We start from the raw sequence: 27,119 nt of genomic DNA on the forward strand, positions 1-27,119 counted from the left end.
TATAGATCACAGGTTGCACACCCCAAAGCCAGCCCTGGTGTCCACACTGCCTACATAGAACCTGACCAGCACCCAGATTACACACACATATTACAGCCCAGCCTGAGCCAACTTTGTCCCCAAACAACCCAGTGTAGGACATCTTTGTCCGCAAACAGCCCACCCTTTGCCATCTTTGTCCCATAAACACTGTGCATGTGCCATCTTTGCCTTTACTTAAACATCCATGATACACACAAACACTCACTCATTCACACCAAGCATTTACACATATTCGCATTCTCACAAATCATTCAAGCAATTCATCCGCACATTAATTGATTTATTCTCTCACTCACTCATTCTTTGTTTATTTCAATATTCTTACTATCCCCTTTCTCACTATCTAGTCCTCCTTTTCACTACCTACTACCCCCTCTCTCCCCCTTCTCACTATCTACTCCCTATCCCACTTCTCACCCTTCTCACTATCTACCCCCTCTCTCCCTTTCTCACTATCTACCCCCTCTCCCCCTTTCCTCACTATCTACCCCTCTCTACCTTCTCACTATCTACCCCCTCTCTCCCTTCTTATTATCTACCCCTCTCACTATTTACCCCCTCTCCCCACTTCTCACTATCTATCCCCTCTCCCCACTTCTCACTATGTACCCCCTCTCTCCCTTTCTCACTATGTACCCCCTCTCCCCACTTCTCACTGCCTTCCCCCTATGCCCCTTCTCATTATCTACCCCCTCTCCCCACATCTCATTATCTACCCTCCCCCTTTGCAGTTCACTTACCTTGTTGCAGGAGTCCTATCTGTCTCCCTGCTCTGCCACCGTGGACGCTTCACTGCTGAGCGCTCAGCTTGAAATGCCGGCACCGCGACCGAGCTAGATGCCTCGCAGAGGAGAGTGAGGGGCGCCGAGCGGTTGCTGAAAAATTAATCAGCGACCGATTGGCGCCCCTCTCTCTCCTCCGCGCCAAAAAATTAAAAACGTTGTCTCAATCAGGGTCAACCGTATGGCACCCCTGCTGCCATGGCGCCCTGTGCAGCCACACAGCTCGCACTCCCCTAAGGCCGGCCCTGGTTATATGTCAGGTAGATTTTTACAATTAATTTATAATTACCGTAAAACACATACATTGACCAATACCAAGTGTATTTGTTAAGTTCTGTCATACCTTTTTAGATGCTTCAGTTTACCTATAAAATTATACACAAATAATTACCTTTTTTCACTTACACAATGATTTTGTATAATATGCTGAACAAACATACATTTTCATGCATATTTTTTATGTGCATGAGTGCACCTTCCCAACAAGCCCAACTATCCTCTTGTTGATCCTACTTGAGCTAAAGAAGTAGAAAAGAGGAGTGAACACCACGCAGAGACTATGAAAAGCAAATATCAACTGGTTGGTTAAGATAAAGTCCTTTGTAACCTTATAGGGAGATTGACCAAGTAATATTAAAATATATTGGTGAACTCTAAAGCCGGTTATGGGACCAAAAAATACACCAAATCCAACCACAACCAAAAGGAGTTGAATTCTTATTCTTTTACGTTGTCTAGTGGGAACTGAAGGAGAACAATTGAGAGCATGACAGATAAGATGCCAAAACATAACAAGGAGGACCAAAGGGAGAAACCCAAAGAGCAATGACAATGCCAGGTCAAGTATGACCATGCCTCGTACTGTGTTAAATCCTGGGAAGCAAAGATTTACATCACTTGAAGAAACAGTCAGTTCCAGCATTGCAAAGGCTATGATGATCAGCCAGAGTGAAATGCTGGTCCATCTGCAGACCCATCCTGAGTTGAGCTTACGATATACCAATGGGTGAGATACTGCCACATACCGTATCACAAATATCCAGACTACAAAAATAGCCCCAATCCTCTGTGAAATTGTGGGGATGATATAAACAATGGAGCATGACACGGGTCCCAATGTCAAGATGTCAAGAATGTAAGCCATGCCAAAGGGCAAGGTCCCAGCTTCCAGAAGTGCAGCACAAAGAACACTGACCACATAACTTGGGATGGTTAGAGAGTCTTTGACTTGTGGCCACATTGCCCACAGAACAAGAATGTTGAATGTCAGTCCCAATAGGCAGACCAGAGGATATAGGCACGAAAGGACAATGACAACTTTCTTAGGGATAATGCTGCATGATGATAAACTATCTGACAACAAAGATGCCTGTGTTGACAGTAGGTAGCGAGAAGGTTGACCCATTTCCTCTTGTGACATCTTACCAATAAAAGCCTGTGAAAAGGTAAGGAAAGGACACCATTAGAATATGAGACTGCAGCAAAACTGCAAGAAAGTATAACTGTGCTATGTGTATTTCCCATCACTCTTAATACCTCTATAACCATATGCAGATGAAGCATGGTATCCAAACGTTAATAAAATCACATATCATCAGCTTGCAGCACCAAGGGCATATGTATTGTAAAATATTGTGTTTGAGTATTCATATAATCATTTAACCTGTAGGAGCAAAATATAGTAAAAAGTATAAACTTGTACTGAACAGTTATCTCACATGCTACAATATTATATATTATGTCAATATTATAATTATAGAAGAGCTTGCAGATCCTACAGTGTTGATATTAATATAAACTGTGCAGTCAGCATCATTCATAGTATTACATTAATCATCTACTCTGGATCAAGTAGCGCTGAAACACCAATCTCATGTAACCTACTCTTATTGGAGCATCAGTATATTCGTGTTACCCACATCATACCATAGGGCCCATGCTAGAGCAAGTCCAAAACACACCAAAATGTGATTATAATTATTTATGCTAAACAATTAATCCCCACATTGGAAGAGGTTGCATCCACAACAGTTTGTAAGATGTTTTACGTTACCTTAATGTGTGTGACACTGTAAGCCCCAGGGAGAGGATTTGTTTGGCTTTTGTGCACAGATGCTGTACAAATCATACATATGGGTCCCTGGGGTGGAGCAATTGTGGAGCATGGTGGGCTAATGCTTCATTCCCCCTCCCAGTAGAAAGTCCATGCCAGATTTTGCAAGAGACTAGATGTCTGCAGGATCACGTCTAGGATTCCTATGAATCAGGTCCAGGTGCTGGACAATTAAATCCCCTGGAGGCTGGGGGGATCCACGGTGAAGAGGGAGGACCTGAAAAGAATCCCTGACCCAAGAGTGGTATTACCTACCTGGACCTGTGTGCGCTGTTTAGGGAAGATTTTCAGAGCCTGTCTTAGCTCGGCATTGCAGGGAAGTTAGTGATTAGCTGGGCTAGTCAGCCAGGGCCATGATTTTGCTTTGGGGTGTTTTTGTGCACTTGTAAATAAAACGCACAGTTTGGTTGAAATACATTGTTCCTGAGCCTTATTGCTCTAGAAGACCGAAAATGGCACTAAATTAATCAACAGACCCTAAATGTGACGTGATGACCTCATTAAACAGGGGGAACTTATGGAAATTATATACTGCAAGGTAGCACATAAATGGTTGCTGCCCTACATGATATGTTTTAAAGTTTCACAAGCCTTCTTGTCATCTTAGTAAAGGTGTTGGGAAAGGATTAAGAGGGTAACCAACATTTAAGGCATTTTTAGTAATGAATTTTTGCCTGCTATATACCGTAAATGTAAATCACAACCCCCATCTCTCCTCCTCAATGAACCAGTTTTGAAAGAGTTAGAAAGCCTGGGAAAACTAATCAGAGCAGTTTCAGTTTATTGGTTGGCAAATAGATATTGGATAAAAGCAAAACTTAATAGCAGGTATGCAGGAATGAATTGTAAAGTATTTATTAACCTCCGTTAACATTAATAAAAAAACAGTGTCTATATACAAACATATATACAAATTAGTAAGTATGTATATAATTCAAAGATAGTTGGAATAAAGTGTTGACATAGTCTCATACCTTCTCGTTGATGTGGTTTACTGTGCTTCTCAATCGGTCTACTTCAGTGTCATTTTGATGTGCGTGATACTTTACTAGACCACATCCTTTTATGAGAATATACACAACCATATTTTCCCACTGAAAAAGCAGAATTGCAGAAATGGAAAAAAAAGAATGCAAACAAAATTTTACAGTTTTACAGCAGTATAGGTAGGCAACATTTGGTCTTGTAGAGCAGGTGTCCCCAACCACCGTGCCACGGAACGGTACCAGTCCGTGGCCTATAAGCAACTGGGCCGCACGATAGGGTGACCACATGTCCCGGTGGCTTCAAATGCCATCCTTTATAGGAGAGAGAGGGGCGGAGAGGGGTCACTCATGAAGTTTTCAGCAACCGCTCGGCACCCCTCAGTCTCTTCTGCGAGGCCTCTAGCTCGGTAGCGGTGCCGGCATTTCATGCTGAGCGCCGGAATATGACGTAAAAAATTGTCTTCCACAAAACCGGTCCCTGGTGCCAAAAAGGTTGGGGGCCGCTGTTGTAGAGAACATTTCACTACATGGCCCATAGCCAGCAATTACTTGTTTCCTGATTCCTGTGTCCTTTTGAGTTTATTCACTAAAGCTTACTGATATACTGTATATATAATTTGCCTATTCCTATTTGGGAGAGTAGTTAGATATGAGATATTCAATGGTTTTGCGCAGTTTCTTGATAAAATATCCTGTAATAAAGTTACAAATGTAAGCATTTTGTTATAGGTTTTAATCACAATCAAAAGCTTGACCTGAGAGGTTAATCCATAAATGTGCCATGGTGTACATTAAGTAAACTGTATTCTGACTTCACGCTGTCTGGATATTAATGGCTGTGATGTCCCATGAAGAGACATGTTGGGGTAGAAGAACCTACTTCTTATTATTACTGACTTGTAACGCATCCACACCTGTCAAGGAGAGTAGTGCGAGGAAATTGCAAGAGTAAATATAATTCTTAAGGATAAGACATCAAGCTACATCTTGGCTCAGAAGGCAGTATACTACGTAAAAGGGAGGTGAACATATTCCACACATTTTTTCTTCTGAATTGGCACATGGGTCACATAAAATGCCCAGCCAGTAGTCCTCGCCCAAACTGAATCCTAGCATATTGCTTAATAGGGAAAAGTTTGGTATCATAAATGCAGATCTCTCGAACAGTGGCATGACTTGTTGGAAAACATTTGCAAGGGTGTAGATGGGATGTGTTCCTGGTTTGATTGAGTAGAGTACAATGTTTTGGTGTAATATTTTATTGTATAATATTATCAACTGTTTTCTGGCTAGTTTAATATAAATCTACTACATAGTCCAATTTCAGCATAAGTCTGAAGGCAGAATGTCAAAGACCAGAGAGACACCCAAGAAACACCTCATAGAGAGTGCTGTGAGTGTAGGACTGTAGGATTTTCTTACTAAAATGCAGGAGGTGAGAGCAGAGCCATTCCTGGCAAATGACAGTGGTGCGTTACAGCAGGGCCCAACAAGAAAGCAAGTCTTAATTTGTTGATGACAAACTGAATTGTCTTTCATTATTTTCTTCTTATCCACAGAGGATGAATTATTCTCTGTGTTAGGATTTCTCTACAAAGATTAGCTTTAGTTGTCTGAGTAATGCTCTCAACTGATTGGCCAACCCTTTTATCCAGCAGATGGGACAGAGATTATCACTAAACTAATCCACAAGGAGAAGTGACACAGCAAGAGACACTGCAAAGCTATGAAAGGCTGCTAAAGGTAAGTGGGACAGTAAAGCGAGAGTCAGGAACAGGGAACTAAAAATCAATACAAGATTTGGTATAAATCATAGTGGGGGGAAACAATGTGAACAGAACAAATTGGATTGTGAACAAGGTGGGTTCATGTTTCTGTTACATTTCTGATATTGCTAATAGCGTAGGAACCACTAATCACAAAAAATGGTTTCATTTTCTTACACTGATCATCAAAAGCAGCATTTTCTTATTCTCTTAGGTATTCATCTAGCTGTGGACCTCTACCAGTAACTGGAGTAAAGATGTCACTAATGGATGAGACTTCCTCTGACCTACCTGTAAAGGACACAGATTGCAAACCAGCAGTTGTTAAAGTCATTCAAGGTATAAGAATATTTCAGCGGGAGTTATTTTGCCCGCCAATTGATCTCTAAACTAGACAAACAGAGCTTATGTTTTGCAAAATATTTTTTTTCACAGCATGTGTACACTTTTGCTACATCAAGAAATGGTTTAACAATGGTTTACGATTTCAGATCTAATGTCAGCGCTGTATCTTTAGTTTTTTCTTCTTTCGTATTTCAGATCTAATGTTTAATGTTTGTAGCTCATACTTTTTGTTGTTCAGGGTGGCAAAAAGGCAGATCCTAACAGAGCATCACGGGAGATGCTAAGTTAGCCCTAATAGTTGGAGAATATTGTAACAATTGCAATATACAGCCACTATTGTGAAAAATATTGTATACTGTGTGTCCGGTTTCATTCCCCAGTCAGGTAGCTATTAGAGACATACAAGCATCAACACATTGGTGTTAATTACTGAAATGAAAGAAAGTATTACAATTATGGAATTGGAACCTGTAGACCACTTGTTAGTCAGATCATCCCTGCAGACTAATTATGGAACCAAGAGCTTAGTTTAACATATATCATTTAATTTATATAATTTATGTTATAATATAACTTTTAAAATAATATTATAGACTATATATAATATTATGTTATGTTGTACCCAGAGCTTCCTCATCGTAATTATGTTTATTTTTCAGAGTTGGCATCAGGATCCCATCCTCATCATCATCATGTTACTCGAACAGCACCCAAAATGAAAGGTGGGAGAGGTTCCATAAGTTCACCTTAGAGTAATGGGAGCGGTAGCCCAGAAACAGGTGAAAGACAATAGCTATTTGAACCATGTAGTGAGGATATATATATATATATATATATATATATATATATATATATATATATATATATATAAAGGCTGTTTACAGTCTGTATTTGTGAGAGGGGTCTTAGTCTTTCCTTCAGGGCGATGCGTTTGTATTCTTCCGCAACCACCCTCAGTTCACTCTCTGTGCTCCCTTTAATTTCTAAAGTCTCGCTTTCCTATACCTCTTCCTTCTCCTTTCCATGAGGTAGGCCCCTTTAAGTATTTGAGACTTAGTGGGTTACTTTGCAGGCACTTAGAACAGGTTTACTTAAGAGATTCTGTTTGTTATGTATACTTTCTGTAGGATAATTTTAATACTATTATGCTTGGTGATTCACTTACCACAATGGAAAACTAAATTGTGAGTCTTGCCAAGAGTGGTGAAGAAATCAATTGATGTCCATTAATGTCTGTAATTACTTGACTGGGCCACATTGGTAGAAACTGGTGGCATCCTAATAACTACTGACAAAACCCACTGAGTTTGCTAATCTTCAAAAGTAAAGCCACCTTACCCCAATCAAAAACATACACAGTTTAACATACAATTTTAGTAAATTGGTAAATAAATCTGTGGCATGTTTGATGTCAGTTGTGAATTTCAGACTAGGCAGCTTACCAAAATGTTAGTAATTTGTCATCTTCTAATTATTTCTACAGTGCATAACAGAGTATTTTGTTTAATCTGGATGCTATTAATATGTACTGTGTATTGCCTTTCAACTCATCAGGAGCAAAGCTATAAAATTAGATCAGTCTTTTTCAGACAGTTTTTAGTGAATGAGATGCAGGTACATACAGTATTACCTAATCAATTAGCAGTAGTGGAAAACTGAGGAATAGTAGAAATATCTCTTGCTTAATCTTTGATCTATATGTACATCTACATAGTGCATGGTAGACTTGCACGGCAAGCAAATCTTTTTTGCCACATTTGTTTTTGGACAACGAACTTGTTTTCCAACAGTTCGGTTTAGATGAAATTCAGAGGGATTTTTTGGTTCAGAAATAAATGGTCTGTGCCCCTTCTGGACTCTGGAGGTTTAGGAAGAGATGTGTAAAAAACGTGAGAAAAACCAGTATAGGGAATAGGATAGTGAATGGTAGGAATAATCAACCTTAATGACTTTCCTTGTGTATCTGGAACCACAGCTGCAACCCTTAAGCAACACTTAAGGAAGAGATCCAGACTCAATTTTGTATTTGCCAATGGCATATACAACAGAGGGTTGTAGTCAATGGAGTATATTCGGAGCACAAGCATAAGTCAAATGGCAAATAATTTAGGTAAACTGGAAAAACGGTCAGAGCTGTGGCCACTGGCAATTAATGTGGATAAATGCAAAGTATTGCACCTAAAGCATAAAAACCCAAGGGCAGATTATAGATAATTTGATACTGTCCTAACCTCAACGTGTGAGGAAAGGGATTTAGGGGTAATTATTTCAGAGCAAGGTAGACAATGCAGTAGAGCAGCAGGTAATGCTAGCAGAATGCTTGGTTGTATAGGGAGAGGTATTAGCAGTAGAAAGAGGGAAATGCTTGTGCCGTTGTACAGATCACTGGTGAGACCTCACTTGGAGAATTGTGTACAGTGCTGGAGACCGTATCTCCAGAAGGATATAGATGCGTTGGAGAAAGTTCAGAGAGGGGCTACTAAAATGGTTCATAGATTACAGGATAAAACTTATAAACATAAACAAGTGGGTTGTGTGCTTATTATTATTACTACACCAATGTGCAAACAAGATAAAACATGACACCTTCATTCTACAAATATATAGTGCAATATGTTTAAATCCAATAAAGTGCTGCAATGATTTGAGATAATGCTCACTCACTGATTTCAGTGGCTGTATTCCTTTAAACGGACCAGGACTTATCACTCAGAGCAAAGTAGGAGATAAGGTAAGCGTTAAAAATGGTATTTATTACAGCATATGGACAAATATAGCATCCTTCATTAAAATCTGGAATGCAGAGTTCTCATAGAAGCCCAAAGGAGGGTGAAAGGAGCGTTTTTGTTTTTAGAGTGATTTTGAGGACTCTTTCTATGTGAACTCTGCATTCCAGATTTTAATGTAAGATGCTATATTTGTCCATATGTTTTAATAAATATCATTTACATCCAGCCAAATGGTACAGGAGTGAGTTTCCCTAATTAAAAGAATTGATCCCCTAGAGTAAGAAATCAGCTTAAGCCTCATCCGCTACCCCAGGTGCAGGGAAAGCATTTTCTGGGGGGTTGAGGATATTGTCTGCCACAAAGAAAACCTTTTCTGGACCCAATAAGGGCCAGTAGTAGGAGGTAGTGACAGTTCTTTAAGTTAGGCTTTAACCATTTCAGAGGTGCTAGTCTGGCTTTGGGGAGCTTGGTTGGTACCCACCAAAGTATCAAGGGCCTCTGCCAAAATGGCTGCTGCTCCAGTGGATCTAGTGCTTTTGCTCTGCATGGGTGCAAGCACTTGGGAGGGTGGCACTACTGCCACTGCTGTTGGGAACTTCCATTTCCAACTTTGCATCTCTCTTTCGCTTAGTATGTCCCTTTTGTGCTGCATCTCACGTGCCCTACAGACAATTATGTCTCTTTAAGTTTAAAAATTATTTTTAAGGGGAAACTTGTTCTTATTCCTTGAGGTGTCCATAATAGCATGCATGTGACTGGACAGCTCCTCTACAGCTCCTTCAGATCAGCATTTCAATCTCCATGTAAAAGTGCCGGACAATCTTATGGCACTTTTTGATCAGCCAACACTGCCCGTCAGTTGGAATAGCTGCCTTCATCACCAAATGTAGTTGATTTCACCATGTTTGCTGCCCCATCAGTCACCATCAATCCCATGTTGTGCCTGCCTGTGGTCCAATCCACTGCATCAGACTCTTCCTAAGAGCTGCCAAAATGTGTGCTGATGTGTCCTGCTCATAGATAGCCTCTGCATGGAGTAGAAAGGATCTATAACCCTGATGCCCTTCTGCCTCAGTACGGACCCTCCAGTTATCCTGTCTGTCTATACAAGCTACAGTGGTGATGTGGGTGGTTTGTCCAGCTGGCTTGGAAAGCTTGTCCAACAATGAGACACAAGAAATGTAACTGAAAGGCACTATGGTCCTGCTGAAAGTGGTGCGACAAGGGAGGCGGTAGAAGGGAGTAATGGCCTCTAGTAGCTGCCTGAAGGGCTCTCCCTCAATAATGTAGAAGGAAGCACCTCCAACTGTCGTGTCAGTTTGACTACTGCTTTTGCATGTCCCTCTAATACAAAGCCCTAAAGTGTTATAGGGTAGGCTGGTACAGTGAATGCCCCTGCCCCACCTGTCTATAGGAACCAGTCCCAGTCTTAAAGAAGGCTGAGGCCTCATCATGCCCCTTTGCTTTGGCAGCTGCTGCCGGGTGGCATGGGTTTGCTGTCACACACACACACACTCACACTCTGGCAACTAATGAACAAATCTTATAAAGATTTTGCTGTTCATTTTCATTTGTTTCGTTGGGGACCCTCCTCGTTATCACAGATTAGTACAAACACACAAAAATGGCAAATATTGAAAATAAAGTTTGTACAAATCCAAATGTGCATGCCTAGTGTATAGCTGAGAAGGTTAGTTGCACATTCTCACCAGATTTCTTGAATGGCAGGACCCACAATATATGTTTTGTATTTTAGAAAAGGATTTAAGGGTTCGTAGACGAGTGTCATTAATCAGCAGGGAAGAGCTAGAAGACAAATTTCTACACCTCCATGAGGAGAACCTACTGCTCAAGGACTATGCTAGAAAGCAAGAAGACAAAATCAAGAGGTAACAAAAGACTGCTCCCTACAAAGACCACTTCTCTAGTAACTAATAATTTCCTTATAACCAGCTGTATCACTGTATATTATTTTCACTGGTTTAGGGGAACATTTCTATATTGAAATCTAAATAAATTACCCCTTGCTTTTTTTGCCATTTGCATTGGCCGTATATCTATTTCTATATATTAAGAAACCGTTTTGTAGTGTAAAAAAAAAAAATACTTTTCCAACCTTTCTTTATAATGAATGTGCACAGTTCCCTTTATTGGTTTTGTAGCCCAGCTATGTTGTTGAAGCAAAAATACAAAACATTTGAAAAAGAAGCAAATAAGAAAGGCTTCTATGTACTTTTGGTTTGCAATTACTTAAAATCATTAATGATGCATTTTCTGTGTAATTTTGTAATTTCTTTATCATCTAAACGATTATGCAATTGTTTTGATAGCTTCATACTGCAAAATTTCCTTTGTCTGATTTTCTAATAATTAATCAATTTATTAATTGTTATAACTGTTCTTACTGTAATGATGCCTTGCAATACATTGGAAAAGAATGTTCTATTATAAAATATAAACCTCATTTTTAGCTACTCAGAATTTCAACTCAGCTTCAGCTTGAATGTGAGAATTAGTAACATGAAGTTCCTGTTTTAGCATTATTGAGTAAGATTTCACAGCAATGATCTGCAGCTAAACTCCAAGAACCCATTAAGAAAAAGGAAGCAGCTGTTAGAAGCTGGGGATCCCCTCTAGGTTCATTAAGCATGTGCTACAGAGCTAATTCTATGTTCACCTACGTTCACCTATGTTCAGGGAACACCTGAGGTGATAACTAACCTCTGTGCATACACATCCTCTTAGGTCATTATCTGGGCATTATAACCATGTGTAATTACCAACATTAATTGAAGGTATCATTTTCTTTGATAGAATGGCCACCAAATTGCTACGTTTGACTTCAGAACTTGGACAGACAGGGGAAAGTAAAACAGTGAGTTCAAGGAGAGATGGAAGAGATTTAGAGGCAGAAGAGACAATTGAAGATCTGCAGGACCGTGTGAGAGACCTGGAGCGCCGAAATGAATCCTTAAGAAATCGATTGACTACATACAAGCATCGCCTACAGATCCAAGAAGTATGCCGACACTGTCCTTACAGCACAGTAACAGCAAGAATCAACTCTGGTGTTAGGAGAAATACAGCTCTGCCAGAAAAGACAAAGAGAGGTGAGACAAATAGTTTATAGTTTTACAGCCTGTAGGTAGAAAATGAAATGTTACATGAGACAATATCCGGATTACGATTCCAGGTCTACGTGTGCAAGGACTCGAAAAAAGCATCCCACACGTATCTATTGAAAGTTATGGAGATGCCCTCAGTGATGAAGCCAGAGCAGAGATTGACCAGCTGTAAGTAAGATGTTAGATCTTTAGTCAATTTTTCATTTGGACCCTCTAGATGCATGCGCACACACAGATACATACATAGACAGTCACAAACATCTCCTTACTTCTGAAATGTGTGACTTCAATTCTGCTCCCCTGATGTGAGAGCTGCTGCACTTGTACTGCAGGATCACATAATGTGACCCATCTGAGTGCCCAGCTCCTGACTACAATAGCCTGTTGCAGTTTTTTCACTAGAGCAGCAGGTCTCCCAGAGCTCTGGTGTCCGTACGCATGGGCCTAGTGTGCCTAATTGATAATCTCCAACTGCCTTTATTTAATCAGCCACTATCCCAGTAGATACAATTGGGAGTGTCACTCTTTAATTACTCCAAGCAACCATTATTAACAATTACATTTTGGAGTTGTATCTTGTTTATCAAGATTCCACGTTGTTGAAAGTCAAAACCACAAAGTTGATGAGAGATCCGCCATGTTGTTGAAGAACACAGAGACTGCGAGGCACAAGTATATGAGTCTAGAGGTGCTGCACTCTCTTCAGCAAATGCAGCAGGCTGAAGATCAAAGGTGAGCCATGTGTGTAGGCTGCGTGAACCCTGTAGATTATCTCATGCCGCCTACTCTATTTTAAAATAGTATAAAACAAGAAACAATCAATACAGTGCAATATAATTTAACACATTTTAAATAAAGCAAAAAAAACAAAAATAACAACATATCATTTAATGCTCTTAATAAACATAGATTTTTTTTAGATAATGTATTTAGCTTAGAGGTTTTAGGAAGAGGGAACAAAAAGTGGAATCTAAAATTCCATGTTTTCTAATATAAAAAGGGAGTTTTCTCACTAAAAGGTATGTGCATGGGGTTGCAGTTTTAAATATGAGGTGACCACAAAGGGGAGACATATTAGGACACTGAAAGACCATTCTATAGGAATTCCATTCCGAGGAACACACTGCCCTTACTAAAGTTACTAATGACCTACTCTCTGCCAAACCCAAGGACCAATACTCTATGCTGTTCCTACTGGACGTTTCTGCTGCTTTTGATACTGGGGACAATACTCTGTTCACAATCTTGGTCTCCGTGACACTGCTCTCTCCTGGTTCACATCCTACCTTTCTGATCGTACCTTCAGCATCTCCTTCTCCAGTAACACTTCCCCTACCCCTCCTCTCTCAGTCGCGGTACCACAAGGCTCTTCGGACCCCTTCTGTTCTCTGTTTACATTTCCTATCTTGGCAAATTAATATCAACCTTTGGCTTTCAATGACAACTGTATGCTGATGACACAGAGATCTACTTATCATCTCCTGATCTTTCTTCATCCGTTTTCGATTGTGTAAATACCTGCCTCCTAAAACGCGATCTCTCCAAAATGAAACTTCCTACCCTTCAATGCTAACATTTCCTCAATAGTATCCCTCAATGTCAATGGTGCAATCATCTCCCTGCTCCTTCATGCTCATGCCTTGGTGTCACCCTTAATTGAGATCTCTCATTCACCTCCTATCTGCCGTCTCCGTATTAAAGACATTGCCCGCGTCTGTCCCTTTCTAACTCAAGATGCCACTATGGCTCTTGTCTATGCCCTCATTATCTCCCACCTTAACTATTTTAACCCTGTCTTAGCTGATCTCTTTCATACCCATCTTGCCCCTCTACAATCCACCATGAACACTGCTGCCAGACATATCTTCCTTCTCCATCGCTTTACTAACCCTTGTCCCCTCTGTCAGTCTCTTCACTAGCTGCCTATGCACTTCAGAATTAATTTTGAAATCTTGACTCTTACTTTCTAATCTAATCATAACGGTTTCCTCACTTACATCTCCTCACTCATCTCTAAATACACTCCTAATCGGTCTCTCTGCTCATCACGATGTCTGCCTGTCCACTGCTCTGAATTCTAGCTCTCATGCACACCTACAAGATTTCTCAAAGATTGTCCATATGTGTCTTTCCCCCTCCCTTCGGATCTTCAAGAAATTCCTCCAGACCGGCTTCTTTAAGGACGCCTATGAACTAAAGAGTTAAAGTCTTTCCTCCCATATCCCCTAGCTTCCCTTTCCTAGTCCATTTCCTGCAATACTTATACTAATGTGGCTGGTCCATCCCAAACAATTGCACTTTTACCCCTTGTAAAATATATCCAAAAATACCTCTAGATTGTAAGCTCGTTTGGCAGAATGAATGTCTCCACTTCTACATCCCCTGTTTTCGAAGTAGTAACAGTATCACTCCACAGTAATATCACCAGCTATTGCATCTGCTATGGATGAACCAGAACTTTTTGGTAGAAGTTGTAGTATGACCAAACCTTAATCATTAAAACTATTAGCCATAGTTGACATATAAGTAAGCAATTACTTCCAAACTCAACCACCCTTATTATAGCAGACATGTGTTTACTTAAAGCCTTGTACTTTAAATCTTGTAGACAGTAACAGATGTAATCAGTCTTTTTGGTCTTGTTTTTATTCCCCAATTAATGTTTTTTTTTTGTTCATTTGTTTCAAAATTGTTTTAACCCCTAGAGCTGTCCTCCAGGAGAATGTGATACAGATCCGTTTGCAGAAGGAGCTGAGGGAGAAAAATGCAAGTCTATGTGCCCTCAGGGAACAATTTCAACAACTTAAAGAGGTAAAAATGGTGTACTAAAGGAAATTCCTCAGTTACAAGTTACCATTTGATGTTTACAATAAGTAATCTAGCCTTGGTATTAATATTGTGCTCTTTTTTCAGTCTTATGAAACTGAACTAGAAGAGGTAAGTGTGTCCTACTAAATATCCGACTTAAAGTGTCCCACCCATTCTAATTAGAGATCTCAGTGTGTTTGTAGTATGTGATATTAGATTCACGTATTGCCTTAGGCAAAGTGCAAATCCTCTTTTACTTGGTTTACATAGCAGGCAATCAAAATGTAGGCCACAGCAGCAAGCTGTGTTTCACTTGGACACAAATAATCAACCATATTTATTTTGTTCTCTTGTAGAAGCAAAAATCTCTGATACTGAGCAACAAGGCTGTCTTGACTCAGTTAGAGGACCTCAGCTCACAACTGAAAGAAGAACGGGCCAAGGTAGTGGCCTTGGAATTAGAAAAGCAAAGTGTGCTCAACCTACAAAAGTCACTGTTGGAGGTGAGATCTAGATGGATTCTATTTTGTTGCATATGTTTTGGCAATCATCCATGAGTCAATATGCAAGGGAATAGGGAAGAATACAAATGTAGTCCAATGCAAGCCTAAATACCTAATAGAAATGAAGGTTGGAGCAGACAGGCAGTCACATAGAATCTTTATTTGAGCCAAATTTGATAAAGTTCCAAAGTATACCATAATTTGTGAAATACACTTTTTACATGACCCTTGCATTGTCCATAAATGCAGATTTTTACTACCCCATTTACAACATGTAAATAATTGTGACATAACATAAATAAAACATGTGTGACACCAATACGGATTAAGAATTGTCTGCAGCAGTTGTTTCTTTAATGCTGCAACTTTTTTTTATTAAAGATTAATGCATTGAACAACTGAAACCATCAGTTATGGTTATTGACCATAACCTCACATCTAACCATTCGTTTCTTTCACTATGAGGTGTCCCTGTCACAACCCCTTGAATCTCTACTTTGAAACCTTATTTACTGTCTTGAGGTCACTTTTGACTCATACCTATCATTCACCCCCCAGATCAACTCACTAGTGCATTTTTTCTAGCCCTTTAATGCTTGAGATACCAAAAAAATATTTAGTTAAATCCTGACCCACCATTCAATTTAAAGCAAACCATACACATTTCAATGTAGGCAACCGATCTCCCTTTTTCAAATTCACACTTAACTCCGCCACAACATCTACGCTAAATGATCAGGAACTGCTCCCAATTCCATCCGGACAAAGCATTTTCTGATTCTGCAAACTGGGCACAGGAATGATCCTTACCGGGGTATTCATGTGCAAACATTCATAGTTCAGAGTATTCATCTGCAAACAACTTAAAAACCAAACCTAAAACCTTCATATAGTAAATCTGCAGTTTCTTGATCTGGATACTTAAGATATATATAAAATATATTCCTGATCCCGCCAACTCTTTGGGCAGGCTAGTATGCTCTTCCCTTGCCTCAAAGAGTTCCTAGTGTTTCTTAAAGCCTACATTTGATGCATTTCACTTATTTATAAAAGCAGCCAAAGGGCTGATTAGTTATTGTTAAACATACATATGTTTACATAGTGCCCTCAAATGCAGGGCCACCATCAGGGTGGTACAACCATTACAGCTGTCGCTCTCCATTAAAAAAAAAAAAAAAGCTGTGCACTGGACCACTTATTAGAGGGGGCTGGAGTAAGGAGCCTTCACTAGGGTCAAGGAGGTCTCAACCAATCAGAGACATCTCAACTCTCCTGATTGGCTGAGCTTTAAGAAGCTTCTCCTGATTGGCCTGCCACACGGAGCTTAGTGTAGGCTACAACCCGCACCAGCTAAGGAATCCAATGAATGTGTGATACATGTATGTATGTGACTGTGTTTTTCTGTTTGTGTGACTGTATGCGTAATGTTTAATAGTAGAGGGAGTTAATTGTCTGAGACTGCTCATGTCTGGTAATAAGGGGGTTATTGCCTGAGATGTCTTATGTATGGTAATGACTGTATGTATATTATAAATATATTATTAAATCTGAAATCAGCAAGGTTCCCAAGGCTAATAATTTCTATAATATAAAATGTATTTTATGTGCATGTGACGGTGTGTGCATATCAGTGTGTATGTAGTGTGTGTGTGTATATATGTGTATATATATATATATATATATATATATATATATATAAAATGTGGTCACCCTAGCTCTCACTGATAGAGGCGTCGCTAGTCTCCTGTGACACTTTGACAACGTCTTTGTCCCCAAATGACTTGTCTGTAGGCTTGGGGGCCGGCCAACTCTTCGTGTTCGTCTTTGTCGGGGAAAAGATCTTCATATTCCACGAATATTCGCCCATTCCTGTGTCCGGTTTGGGTGAATATTTGTGTACGTTCTTTGTGTTTGTTTTTTTCTTAATTTTTTGTAGAAGGGGTTAATACGGGGTTAACGCGGTACGCACTACGCAACAGCTTTGGCGCCAGGATTTTAAATGTCCGTACGAGCAACTCTATTGGTCGCACCTGCACTTCATTGGTTGATGGCACACAAGCCCCCTGCTGGCGACCAATATAGTTGCTCGTACAGACTTTTAAAATCCTGGGGCCGCAACTTGGCCGGGCGAGACCACTGGTCTCCCCACTTTAAGAGTTAAAGGTCCGTACGAAATTAGTTAATGCCAGAGGAGGCCCCTGCAGGCGACCAATAGAGTAATTCGCACGGCCCTGACGGCAAACCTCCCGTTAACCCCTGCGATGCTGCGTAGATAAGGTAGGCTAGATGGGGAAAAGACCAGGGAGATTAGTAAACGAAGACAAACTCGAAGATTCTTTGTGTTGTGTGTCTTCGTCTTTGTATAGTTTTTGCCGCCACGATGTTCGTATGTTCCGTATTTGGGCTGAACAATGAAATCGCAGCCTCCGTGTTCGTTTTCATGTTCGCCTGAATACAAATCCACAAGTCTACTTGTCTGTGCCATCATTGGGCTGAGATGGCTTGTCAGTACTCCCAAACGACTTGTCTGTGCCATATTTGTTCCCCAACACCTTGTCTTTGTTCTCTTTGTGCCCCAAAACCTTGTCTGTGCTATCTTTGCGCCCCAACCAATTTGCCTGCACTATCTTTGTGCCTCAACCCAACATCTTTGTGCCCAAATTAAATACCAATTTAAACCATTTTTCTACATACTTTGAAGTTTTGGAGTTTGTGATTTATATAGAAGCTGATGTATGATTTCTTTCTTTTATATGCCATTTAAGACTCAGGTACTTTGTGGGTAAGGTCTTATGATATAGACTTGAAAAAAACAGTTTTACATAAATTTAAGCCTGTATGCAAATGCCAGAGATAAAATAAGCCTCCATGTCCCTGATATGTTCTTAAGAAACAACATTGTCATTCTGTTTCAGTTCCAAGAGAGGGTTGGTGATGTTGAAAAAGAGAAAGAACTTATCAAACAGCATTATGAAAACCTACTCAAAAGGTAAAATAATACTGTGGGTCCCTGAAAATATTCATTTCAAATGTCATCTTTGATGTATATAAAGCACCTTCCATTTACGTTTTCCTAAATATATTTTTTTGCATCTGTTTTCTTTGTTGTCCTCCTTTTGAGATAATATGTCTGCCCTCTCATGTCTGTTTTGCAGTACTCTGGACTCTGATTGCCATACTTCTTGGCAGGAGACAGAAAAGGAATTAAGGAATCAGATTTCTGACTTGGATAACCAAAACCGCACAATTATGTCTGAGCACATGCACAACAAAGAACAGGTCTTGCATGAGAGAGGTACATGAATCTAAATGCCACCCACAGGTGCATATTGTAGTATTGGTTTCTAGCAGGACCATTGATACCATTGTTTCTTTCAGAGACAGAGCAGCAACTATAGCCATTGCCTTTTCATTCACAGTCATGGTGCTTGGATAACACAACCCACATAAAGCTGTCGTATTGCTCAGTGAACAAGGGATATCAAATATGTCACAAAGAGTTGTACAGCTGTACAAGTCGTCATGTTGCTGTTTTTTTCAGAACTAAATGAACAACTAAAGCGGGAGGTATCTCAACTGCAGATCCAACTCTTAGAGAAGATTGATGAAGAGGAGAAAGTGTCATCCATTTTATCTTCAAGAGCTACAAGAGATCACCAGAACAAAGAAGAGGCATCTCACAGAATGGCGGTGGGCAAGAGTTGTTCAAACTCTACAGTGAGAAATTTCATTGTCTCTTAAAAGATGAATGCTTTACAGTGAAGTAACTCAGTTGAAAAGAACTTTAATAAGTACTTTTGAAGTGTCCTTCATGGGAAACATGGCAGCATTACAGCATAAGTACAATCCATTAATCCATAATAAGTTTCTCTAGGTGTTTATTTTTAGTACAGTAAAACACCAATCAGCATTTCTAATGATTAATTATTTTGTTATTTTTTGCAGACTCCTGAAAAGGCAAACTATGTAAAGCTGACAGAAATTAATAAACAGGAGAAGAGAGGGGATGAAGAAACAGGAAGGACCTGGGAAATTGAGAAGAATGTAGATCAAACTAGAAAGGTAGAGGACACCAGGCATAAAGAGACCATGTACAATGGAACAGAGAAAGAAGAAAAAAACAGGAGAGAAGAGGAGGAGAAGGAAATGTTAAGGAAGATTCACAGAATGGATGCAGCACATGCTGAGACTATCCTTGAATTAGACAAGACTCGAGAAATGCTATTGTTACAACACAAAATCAATAATGATTATCAGGTACTTTAAGTGAGAAGAACTTGTCAAGAGTGACACAGCCAGGTCCACAGGCCTAACTAGACTATATTATGTAATTTTTAAAGGGAATGGTATAAAGGCTTAGGAAACTAACTTTGATAATCTAATTATAACTGTACGAAATATCTACTATTCTTTAAACTATCCAAAACTGTCTGTACGCTAGAAAAAAAGGTGAACTAAATATCCGCCTCAGCTCTGCCTTTTTAATATAAGAGATGTTTTCATGAGGATGTCTTGTCCTAAAATGTTTACCTGTCAAAATACGTAATATAAAAAAAATGCATAAGGGGTATAATAAGGGCGAGGGGAGAGTTTTTGCTGTTATCAGTTTTAGAAATTTAGAGCATGTTACTGGCCCAGCCTTACTTTAGTTCTTGTTTCATGACATATACATTTTCGTGACCATGCCTTTTAGGAGGAGCTTCAGACACTGAGACTTAGAGCTGAAAATGGAAGCAGAGAGAAAGAGGAGACAGAACAAGTCTATAAAACCAGGCTGCTGCAGCGTGAATCCAAGATCCAGAAGCTGGAGGGTAATATCCAAGATTATGGACATTGTGTCAAAATATATGTAGATGTAAGCTTTTATTAAAAACTGAACACTTTCCGGCACAGCTGTACAATCATTTTATGGTGCTCACTTTGTCGCTGGCTCTAAATACAAAAAATGTTTTCTTGTCTTTATATTCTACTTCTTTACAGCTCAGCTCAAGGACATTGCATATGGGACCTATCACCCCCGAGCAATCACAAAGGAGTCCCCTTCTTCTGATGAGGATATTTCCTTTACTCCATTCCTGCACAGAGGGGAGACTCTTTTTGAGATTCACATTGGGGGCATCTGTTTCTCACCACAGGGTCTGAGAAGATTTTGTGATCCAGAGCCAGTCACCTTCTGTATCTACTCTTTCTATGACTTTGAGACACATGCTACACCCGTTGTGAATGGCGCACAGCCTCAATATAACTTCACCTCTAGTTATGCGGTCATTCCTATTGGTGACTTCTTGCACTATCTCAGGGTGGGGACTTTAACAGTTGAACTATATCAAGTCATTGGGGGTGAACATTGTGAACTGGCAAGGGCCCGAATAAGTCTTGAAGCAACGCTGCAAAGCAGAGACAGAGTATACAGAACCACCATCCTTACAGGTAACATATCAGTATTTATGCTAAACAAATAAGCCATAGCTTTACTATGCTACCGTACTGCATCTTTCCCCCGAAACCCAATACTGTCTTATTTCGTCAACGGTGTTCCTTTATCAATCTTTAGAAGCAGTTTTTTCCATTTGGTTTATTCTTTGTTGTTTGAAAACGAGTCAATAGATACCTCTTGTTTTGTGTTACAACAAGTTGATTGGATTATATAAGGAGAAAATAATACAAAGAAGCTTGTGTAAGGTGCTTTCCTACATCTGAAGAAGGTTTACTGAAATTTCTTTGAGTTATCTTTTCAATGCATAAATATTAATTTTATTTACTAAAATGAAAAGATGCTTTTTTTTATTATTATTACATTTGCTGGCTGTATGATAGAATGTAAAAAAAACTAGACTGACGTTATTAAATGTTTTGGGTTTGTTGGGCAGTGCAAACCATACATTTGTGTTTTACCACTCCATAAAAACACACACATTAATGTCTCTAATAAAGCAGCCTGATATCAATGTAGCATTGTGACCGCAACACGTACTTTCAGATGCCAGTGGGGAAATCATTGGGGAATTGGATTATTGGCTGCATCTACACGGACCTCTCTCCCAGACTCAACATTTACAGAAGCAGAGAAACAAAGCCATCAGCTACCTTTCAACACACAAAGAAGGGGCCATGGCCAAGGTGAGAGCAGAGTGGCTAGAATATAAAAACATATAGGCATATGAAAGAAGTGCAGCACTTGAATCGTTGGCTTCTTATAGTCACAAAAATGATGACAATAATTTGCCTTTTATAATGGTTTATATTCCAGACCATACTATCATCGTCCACTGATGGGCCTCAGAACATGCTGATCATTCGGATCTGGGGCTGTAAAAGGCTGTGGGGAGGACGCATTGGTTATCAACCCAGTCCTTATGCAGTTTACCAATTCTATCATCATAAAGACCACACCACTTCAATTATACCCTGCAGTAGTAACCCCCAGTTTGGGGATGAAGCCTTTTATCCTTTGCATCTCACCACTGACCTGGAGCGATATCTCTTGAAGGAACGCCTATATGTTTATGTGTTTGATGATGAGGAGACACAACCTGGAGGGTACTTAGGGAAAGTAGAGGTGCCTTTGTTGGCTTTAGCACAAGGAAAAAGCATTCAAGGTGAGGACAGAGGCATAATGAACCTATATTCAGCATGTAGCTTACAGAAAGCAGTGACAGGGGAATTTACTACAAGGGACACTTACAGATAGATGACATATGGGTATATAAACCACATTATTTATCAATATAAGGCGCTATTAACTGTTTGTGTACTTTTTTATTTTTAGAGCTGTAAAAACAAATGAGCAGGTTAGTCATTAAAAAGAAATCATAACGTGGCAATAGATGGAAAAAAAATGACTTTTTTTTAATCTTTTTTAGCCAATAGCCCATTGCATTTCTAGTCGGAAACCCTTAACACATAACCTTGCAGGTTTTTCTAGGTAATCCCAGCCCCATTGACTGTCTCTTCTTTTCATTTACGTAACAGATGTTCTTTTCCTCTCTATCACTTCTCAGGCGATTTTGCACTGATGGATCCCAATGGAAAGTGTACAGGGTCAGCACAGGTCAGTTTGGAATGGAAGCTTCCCTACCAGGCTCCTGGCAAGTACCTCTGGGAATCCGTCACTAATAGTCAAACACCTCCTGAAAAGCCACTAGAGGGAGCATTTTCACAGGTAAAGGCGCTCACTGTGGATTTATTAACCAAAGGTGCAGTGAATGTAGTTTGTAGTATAGGCAGATATGCAGAAGGAAACTTCTGTTGTATCTGTATATTTAGTACTGCCAACTCTCCTGCATGCTTAATAGAAATTAAACCTGCAAGCTTTACAGCTAAATTGATACAAGTTATATGAGAGTTGTGTAACAGAAATGCAATATCTGAACTCTTTACGAAACATATAAACAATAAAAAAAAAAATGAAAAAAAACAAAAAAACAAAGGAGGGCTGGTGATTGAGAGAGTACTAAATGAATGAAACAGCCCTATTAGGAGGTTAAAGGTACATATGACCCTTTGGGGGTTCATTGTGTGTATGTGCCACTAGAGGGAGCATTTTCACAGGTAAAGGCGCTCACTGTGGATTTATTAACCAAAGGTGCAGTGAATGTAGTTTGTAGTATAGGCAGATATGCAGAAGGAAACTTCTGTTGTATCTGTATATTTAGTACTGCCAACTCTCCTGCATGCTTAATAGAAATTAAACCTGCAAGCTTTACAGCTAAATTGATACAAGTTATATGAGAGTTGTGTAACAGAAATGCAATATCTGAACTCTTTACGAAACATATAAACAATAAAAAAAAAAATGAAAAAAAACAAAAAAAACAAAGGAGGGCTGGTGATTGAGAGAGTACTAAATGAATGAAACAGCCCTATTAGGAGGTTAAAGGTACATATGACCCTTTGGGGGTTCATTGTGTGTATGTGCAAGTGTGTGTACACAGATGTCTATGTGCAAATGTGTGTGAGCACAGATGTGTATATATGCAAGTGTGTGTGAGCATGGGTGTATATGCGCAAGTGTGTGTGAGCATGGGTGTGTATGCGCAAGTGTGTGTGAGCATGGGTGTGTATGCGCAAGTGTGTGTGAGCATGGGTGTGTATGTGTAAATGTTTGTGTGTGAGTGAGTATGTGTGTGTGTGTGTGTGTGTGTGTGTGTGTGTGTGTGTGCATGGAAGTGTATGTGTGAACATTGATGTGTGTGTTAGCACGGGTGTACATGTGTAAATGTTTGTGTGTGAGCATGGGTGTAAGGCCAGTGGAGGTTACCAGTGGAGGGCAAGGAGCTGATGCCCCGTTGCCAAATACTGTTGTTACAACCATAGAACCACATAACAGGTTTCACATCTGGAGCACCACAGACAGCATTTGGCTGAGGAAGATTAATCTCTCAAACTAGGCCTGATATGTAACCAGGAGGTAGAATGGATATTTGCATGCTGTTCAAGCAATGAGAAATGGCTGTTTTTGTTTGTTCGTTTTTTTGCAGAGTAAGTCTTTACATATTTCAAAGACTGATTTAGGTAAGCCAAGACCACCCAAGTCTCGAAAGGTTGAAGAGAACCTGCAGTGGGACCATCATTTCAGAAAACGGGGGAAGAGTAACAATGATGGACAGGTGAAAAAACCAAATGGCTTAGTAGCGGTGCATCAGAGTGAGGAATTTGATATGGATGTGGAGGTTTGTAAATAACAATTTAATTGACATTATTAACGTGGAAATATAAACAAAGGAATCTCTTGAGAAGTAAATGTTAAGGGAAGGAAATATACATTGACACACATTCATTTTCCGGTTGACAGGAAATCACACTGGAGCCTGAAGAACTGAAAAAGCACATGATGGAAGAGGATCCCAATGAAGTCGAGCACAGTAGCTCATTGTATCCCAACATAGGCAAAGGAGAATCCCATCTACCTCTGCAGTGTGGTAAGACACTATCACTTGATTGGTAACAGGTAAAATCATTTCATATGACTGATAAGAATGTTCATGTTCTGTACTCAGGTGAGCAGACCACCGATTACAGTGATTCACAAAGCACAGAAAGCGATGACATCATCATTATTGAGCCACAACTTCCACGCAAACCTGTGAGTTTAAATTAAATGGTTACCAGTTGAATTTGCCTGCAATTATCTAATTCCATTTTTGAAACACTAGTTCAGCTCTGCCACAATCACATTAATTATCCTATTTAACACACACCAAACAGCCATAACACTGATAATCTTGTTATCAGGGCACCTGTCAGTAGGTGGGAGCAAGTGAACATTTCGGCCTCAAAGTTGATGTGTTAGAAGCAGGAAAAATGGGTAAGCGTTAGGATCTGAGCGACTTTGACAAGGGCCAAATTGTGATGGCTAGATGACTGGGTCAGACATCTCCAAAACTGCAGCTCTTATGCAGCAGTTGAATGTTCATGCTGCCTGGAGTATACTTTTGGTTGCTATGGTGAAAATACAATTTTTTAAACTTTTACATATGCACATTTTATTAATAAGCCCTAGAAAATGTAGACCATGAGTTTGGTTTGCAGTTTGTGTTTATTCTTTGTAGCTATCTAATGAATCACTGGAAAGGACAACCCACATCGCTGTCCGTCATGGTTAACGTGTAATTGCTAACCCAAGTTTACTCCAGTGGTCTACAGATGTGTAGAGTTGAAACAAGAGGGGTGGTGGGCATGCTCTGTGCAGCCTGATAAACCAAGCTGGATTTAGGAGAGAGACTGACGAACTTGATGTACTTCTCCAGTATCAGGTGGTCTTGATAACTTGTAAGGGTGGAGGTGATTTATTTTGTAGTAATTTTAGTGTGTTTCATTGGAAGAGCAATGATGAAGCCATATAGCAATGCCCTATTAAAAGGTTACTGTTCTTTTAGTGACAGACAAAATACACATACCCCATAAAGTAACATCTTGAGCTATGGCTTCATTCAGTTAAAGCTCTCTGAAACTGTACTCGGCTGGCTGCAGAAATTCAGTTGTTACTGAATAGAATCATTTGCAACATGAACGTTTTTAACAAATATAAAATATCTTAGTAATGTCACAATAAATAGCATTCATGAATGATATACTGCCTAGGAAATTGTAGAAAGAGCAGCGTGGGGTTTATCTTTCTCTCCCGAAATACAGCCTTCTTCAAGAATTCGTGTGGAGATAGCTTCTTTGACCTTAGATCCATATTCAGAGGTGGCTTCCGATGAGACAGTTCAAAGGGTTTTTGTTGAATTTTGCTTCCCCGGTGTGCCCCGAGAGGAAACCGAGACTCCTATGTCACTCCGGAAACCCGGTAGAGGTGAAGAAATATACTTCCACTTCAGCAAAGGTCTGTTTAAATCTCTTTTGTATTATTATTATGCTATTTTTCCCTTCATTTCCTTTTGTAGACTTGTAGAGCATAATTATTGGAATGCCTTCTTTTTCATATGTAACAGCATAATTCTTCACAAATTCCCCTTACAGATATGAAATCCAATGAAATGTAATTTTTTTATTCACCCAGTGATCCACCTGGATGGTGTGGAATATGCTGAACGTAGACAGTTCCTCTACATGCTCCTTGAGGGATCAGATGATTGTGGAGCGAGAAACAAGTATGTAGAGATTCTGAAATATAGACTACTGGCTTTTTATGATTATCATTTATATCAAAAAGAAAAAATGTGTTGAATTATGATATACTACAAAATAAATAAGCTATTAATAAGAAGGCACTAACTGCTCTTGGCCTTTATATTACTTGCAGCACCTGGGCATTACTTTCACTACTTACGTTTTAACAGAGCAGAGGAGGGAAGACATGTTCTGGCCACACCATTAACATTGAGTTATGTGACATCACTGCATTCATGACTGCATAAGTGGGCCAAACCAAGACGGATCAGTCCTGTTTCAAGAATTTCGCCCCCCCCCCAGACCAGCTGCCCCAGAAGAGACCCTTATCTCAATTGATACATAGTGTTGTAGGGGTAGGGAAAATAAAAAAATAGGATAAAGGGGGAGTACAGAGAGAGAGAGAGAGAGAGAGAGAGAGAAGGAGAGTGGGAGAGATAAAGTAATGAAAAATAGAGATAATAGAGAGTAAATGATAGGGGGAGAGTGACCAGAGAAAGAGGGAGGGAAAATGTGAGTGTAAAGAGAAGGAGAGATAAGTAAGCATGTGTGGATGATATTGTGGAGAATGAATAAAGGGTAGAGTAGAAAAAGAAAAGGGAGAGGGAAAAAAAGAGGGAGAGAGATCTAAAAGGGCTATATAGAATAAGAGAATAAATGGAAGGAGAAAAGGAAGATATATTAAATTGCAAGTCATTTTAATGACAGGCATATACTGTACACTAATTTATATATACATATATTAAGGCATGCAAGTATTTTGCTAATACAATTTATATTTTATGAGTAAGCTTGCTTTTTTTCTTATTGCTGGCTTAAAGGTTAAAGTTCACAGTGGTTAGTGACCCCATTAATGAGGAGCAGGAGGAATGTCGTAATTTGGGGTATGCCTACTTAGGCTTACAGTTCTTGATGATGAGATCTGTGGACATTGTGGAAGAAACCCTGCAGAGTGAGTAAAGGAAAAAGTTTGCTAATCTAAAAACCTATCACACATTGTTGCCCATGGTACTGATTGCTGAAATGTATTTTCTACAGTTGTGGATGTGATGGATCAAAGTCAAGTAATTGGAGCACTTCGAGTTGCAATAGAAGCAAAAGATGCTGCTAGGACAGTATACAGAGAGAAGAGAACAAAGCTCCATTCTTCATTGTCTTCATCCCTTAACAGACACTGACTTTTTCGTCCATTATATTGAAACAAACCAAAAGGCATAGGAATACGTCTGAGAAAGCATATATTCTGGTCCTTAGGTATGAAGGGTTTATTCACCAAAGGGAGAGTTGGCAGGAGAGTGTTTAACTC

The 27,119-nt window shown here is 39.6% G+C and overlaps 1 protein-coding gene across 1 annotated transcript; it reads left to right on the forward strand.

Annotated features, from left to right (window-relative positions):
• Nucleotides 1-1,669: 1,669 nt before the first annotated feature.
• On the forward strand, nt 1,670-26,991 carry LOC149300445 (protein fantom-like). Its single transcript, XM_089484973.1, has 25 exons — nt 1,670-1,830; nt 5,904-6,028; nt 10,520-10,652; nt 11,578-11,873; nt 11,957-12,056; nt 12,477-12,620; nt 14,594-14,699; nt 14,802-14,825; nt 15,053-15,199; nt 18,115-18,188; nt 18,355-18,494; nt 18,741-18,916; nt 19,145-19,261; nt 19,893-20,010; nt 20,180-20,629; nt 21,180-21,319; nt 21,450-21,798; nt 22,201-22,361; nt 23,680-23,871; nt 23,994-24,120; nt 24,199-24,284; nt 25,334-25,526; nt 25,704-25,794; nt 26,635-26,765; nt 26,852-26,991. The coding sequence occupies exons 1-25, from the start codon at nt 1,670-1,672 to the stop codon at nt 26,989-26,991; spliced, it is 3,921 nt and encodes a 1,306-aa protein (XP_089341099.1).
• Nucleotides 26,992-27,119: the final 128 nt, after the last annotated feature.

Source organism: Sceloporus occidentalis, unplaced genomic scaffold, assembly GCF_023333645.1.
Source record: "Sceloporus occidentalis isolate IW3139 unplaced genomic scaffold, rSceOcc1.0.p SCAF_24, whole genome shotgun sequence".
Taxonomy (NCBI): Eukaryota; Metazoa; Chordata; class Lepidosauria; order Squamata; family Phrynosomatidae; genus Sceloporus; species Sceloporus occidentalis.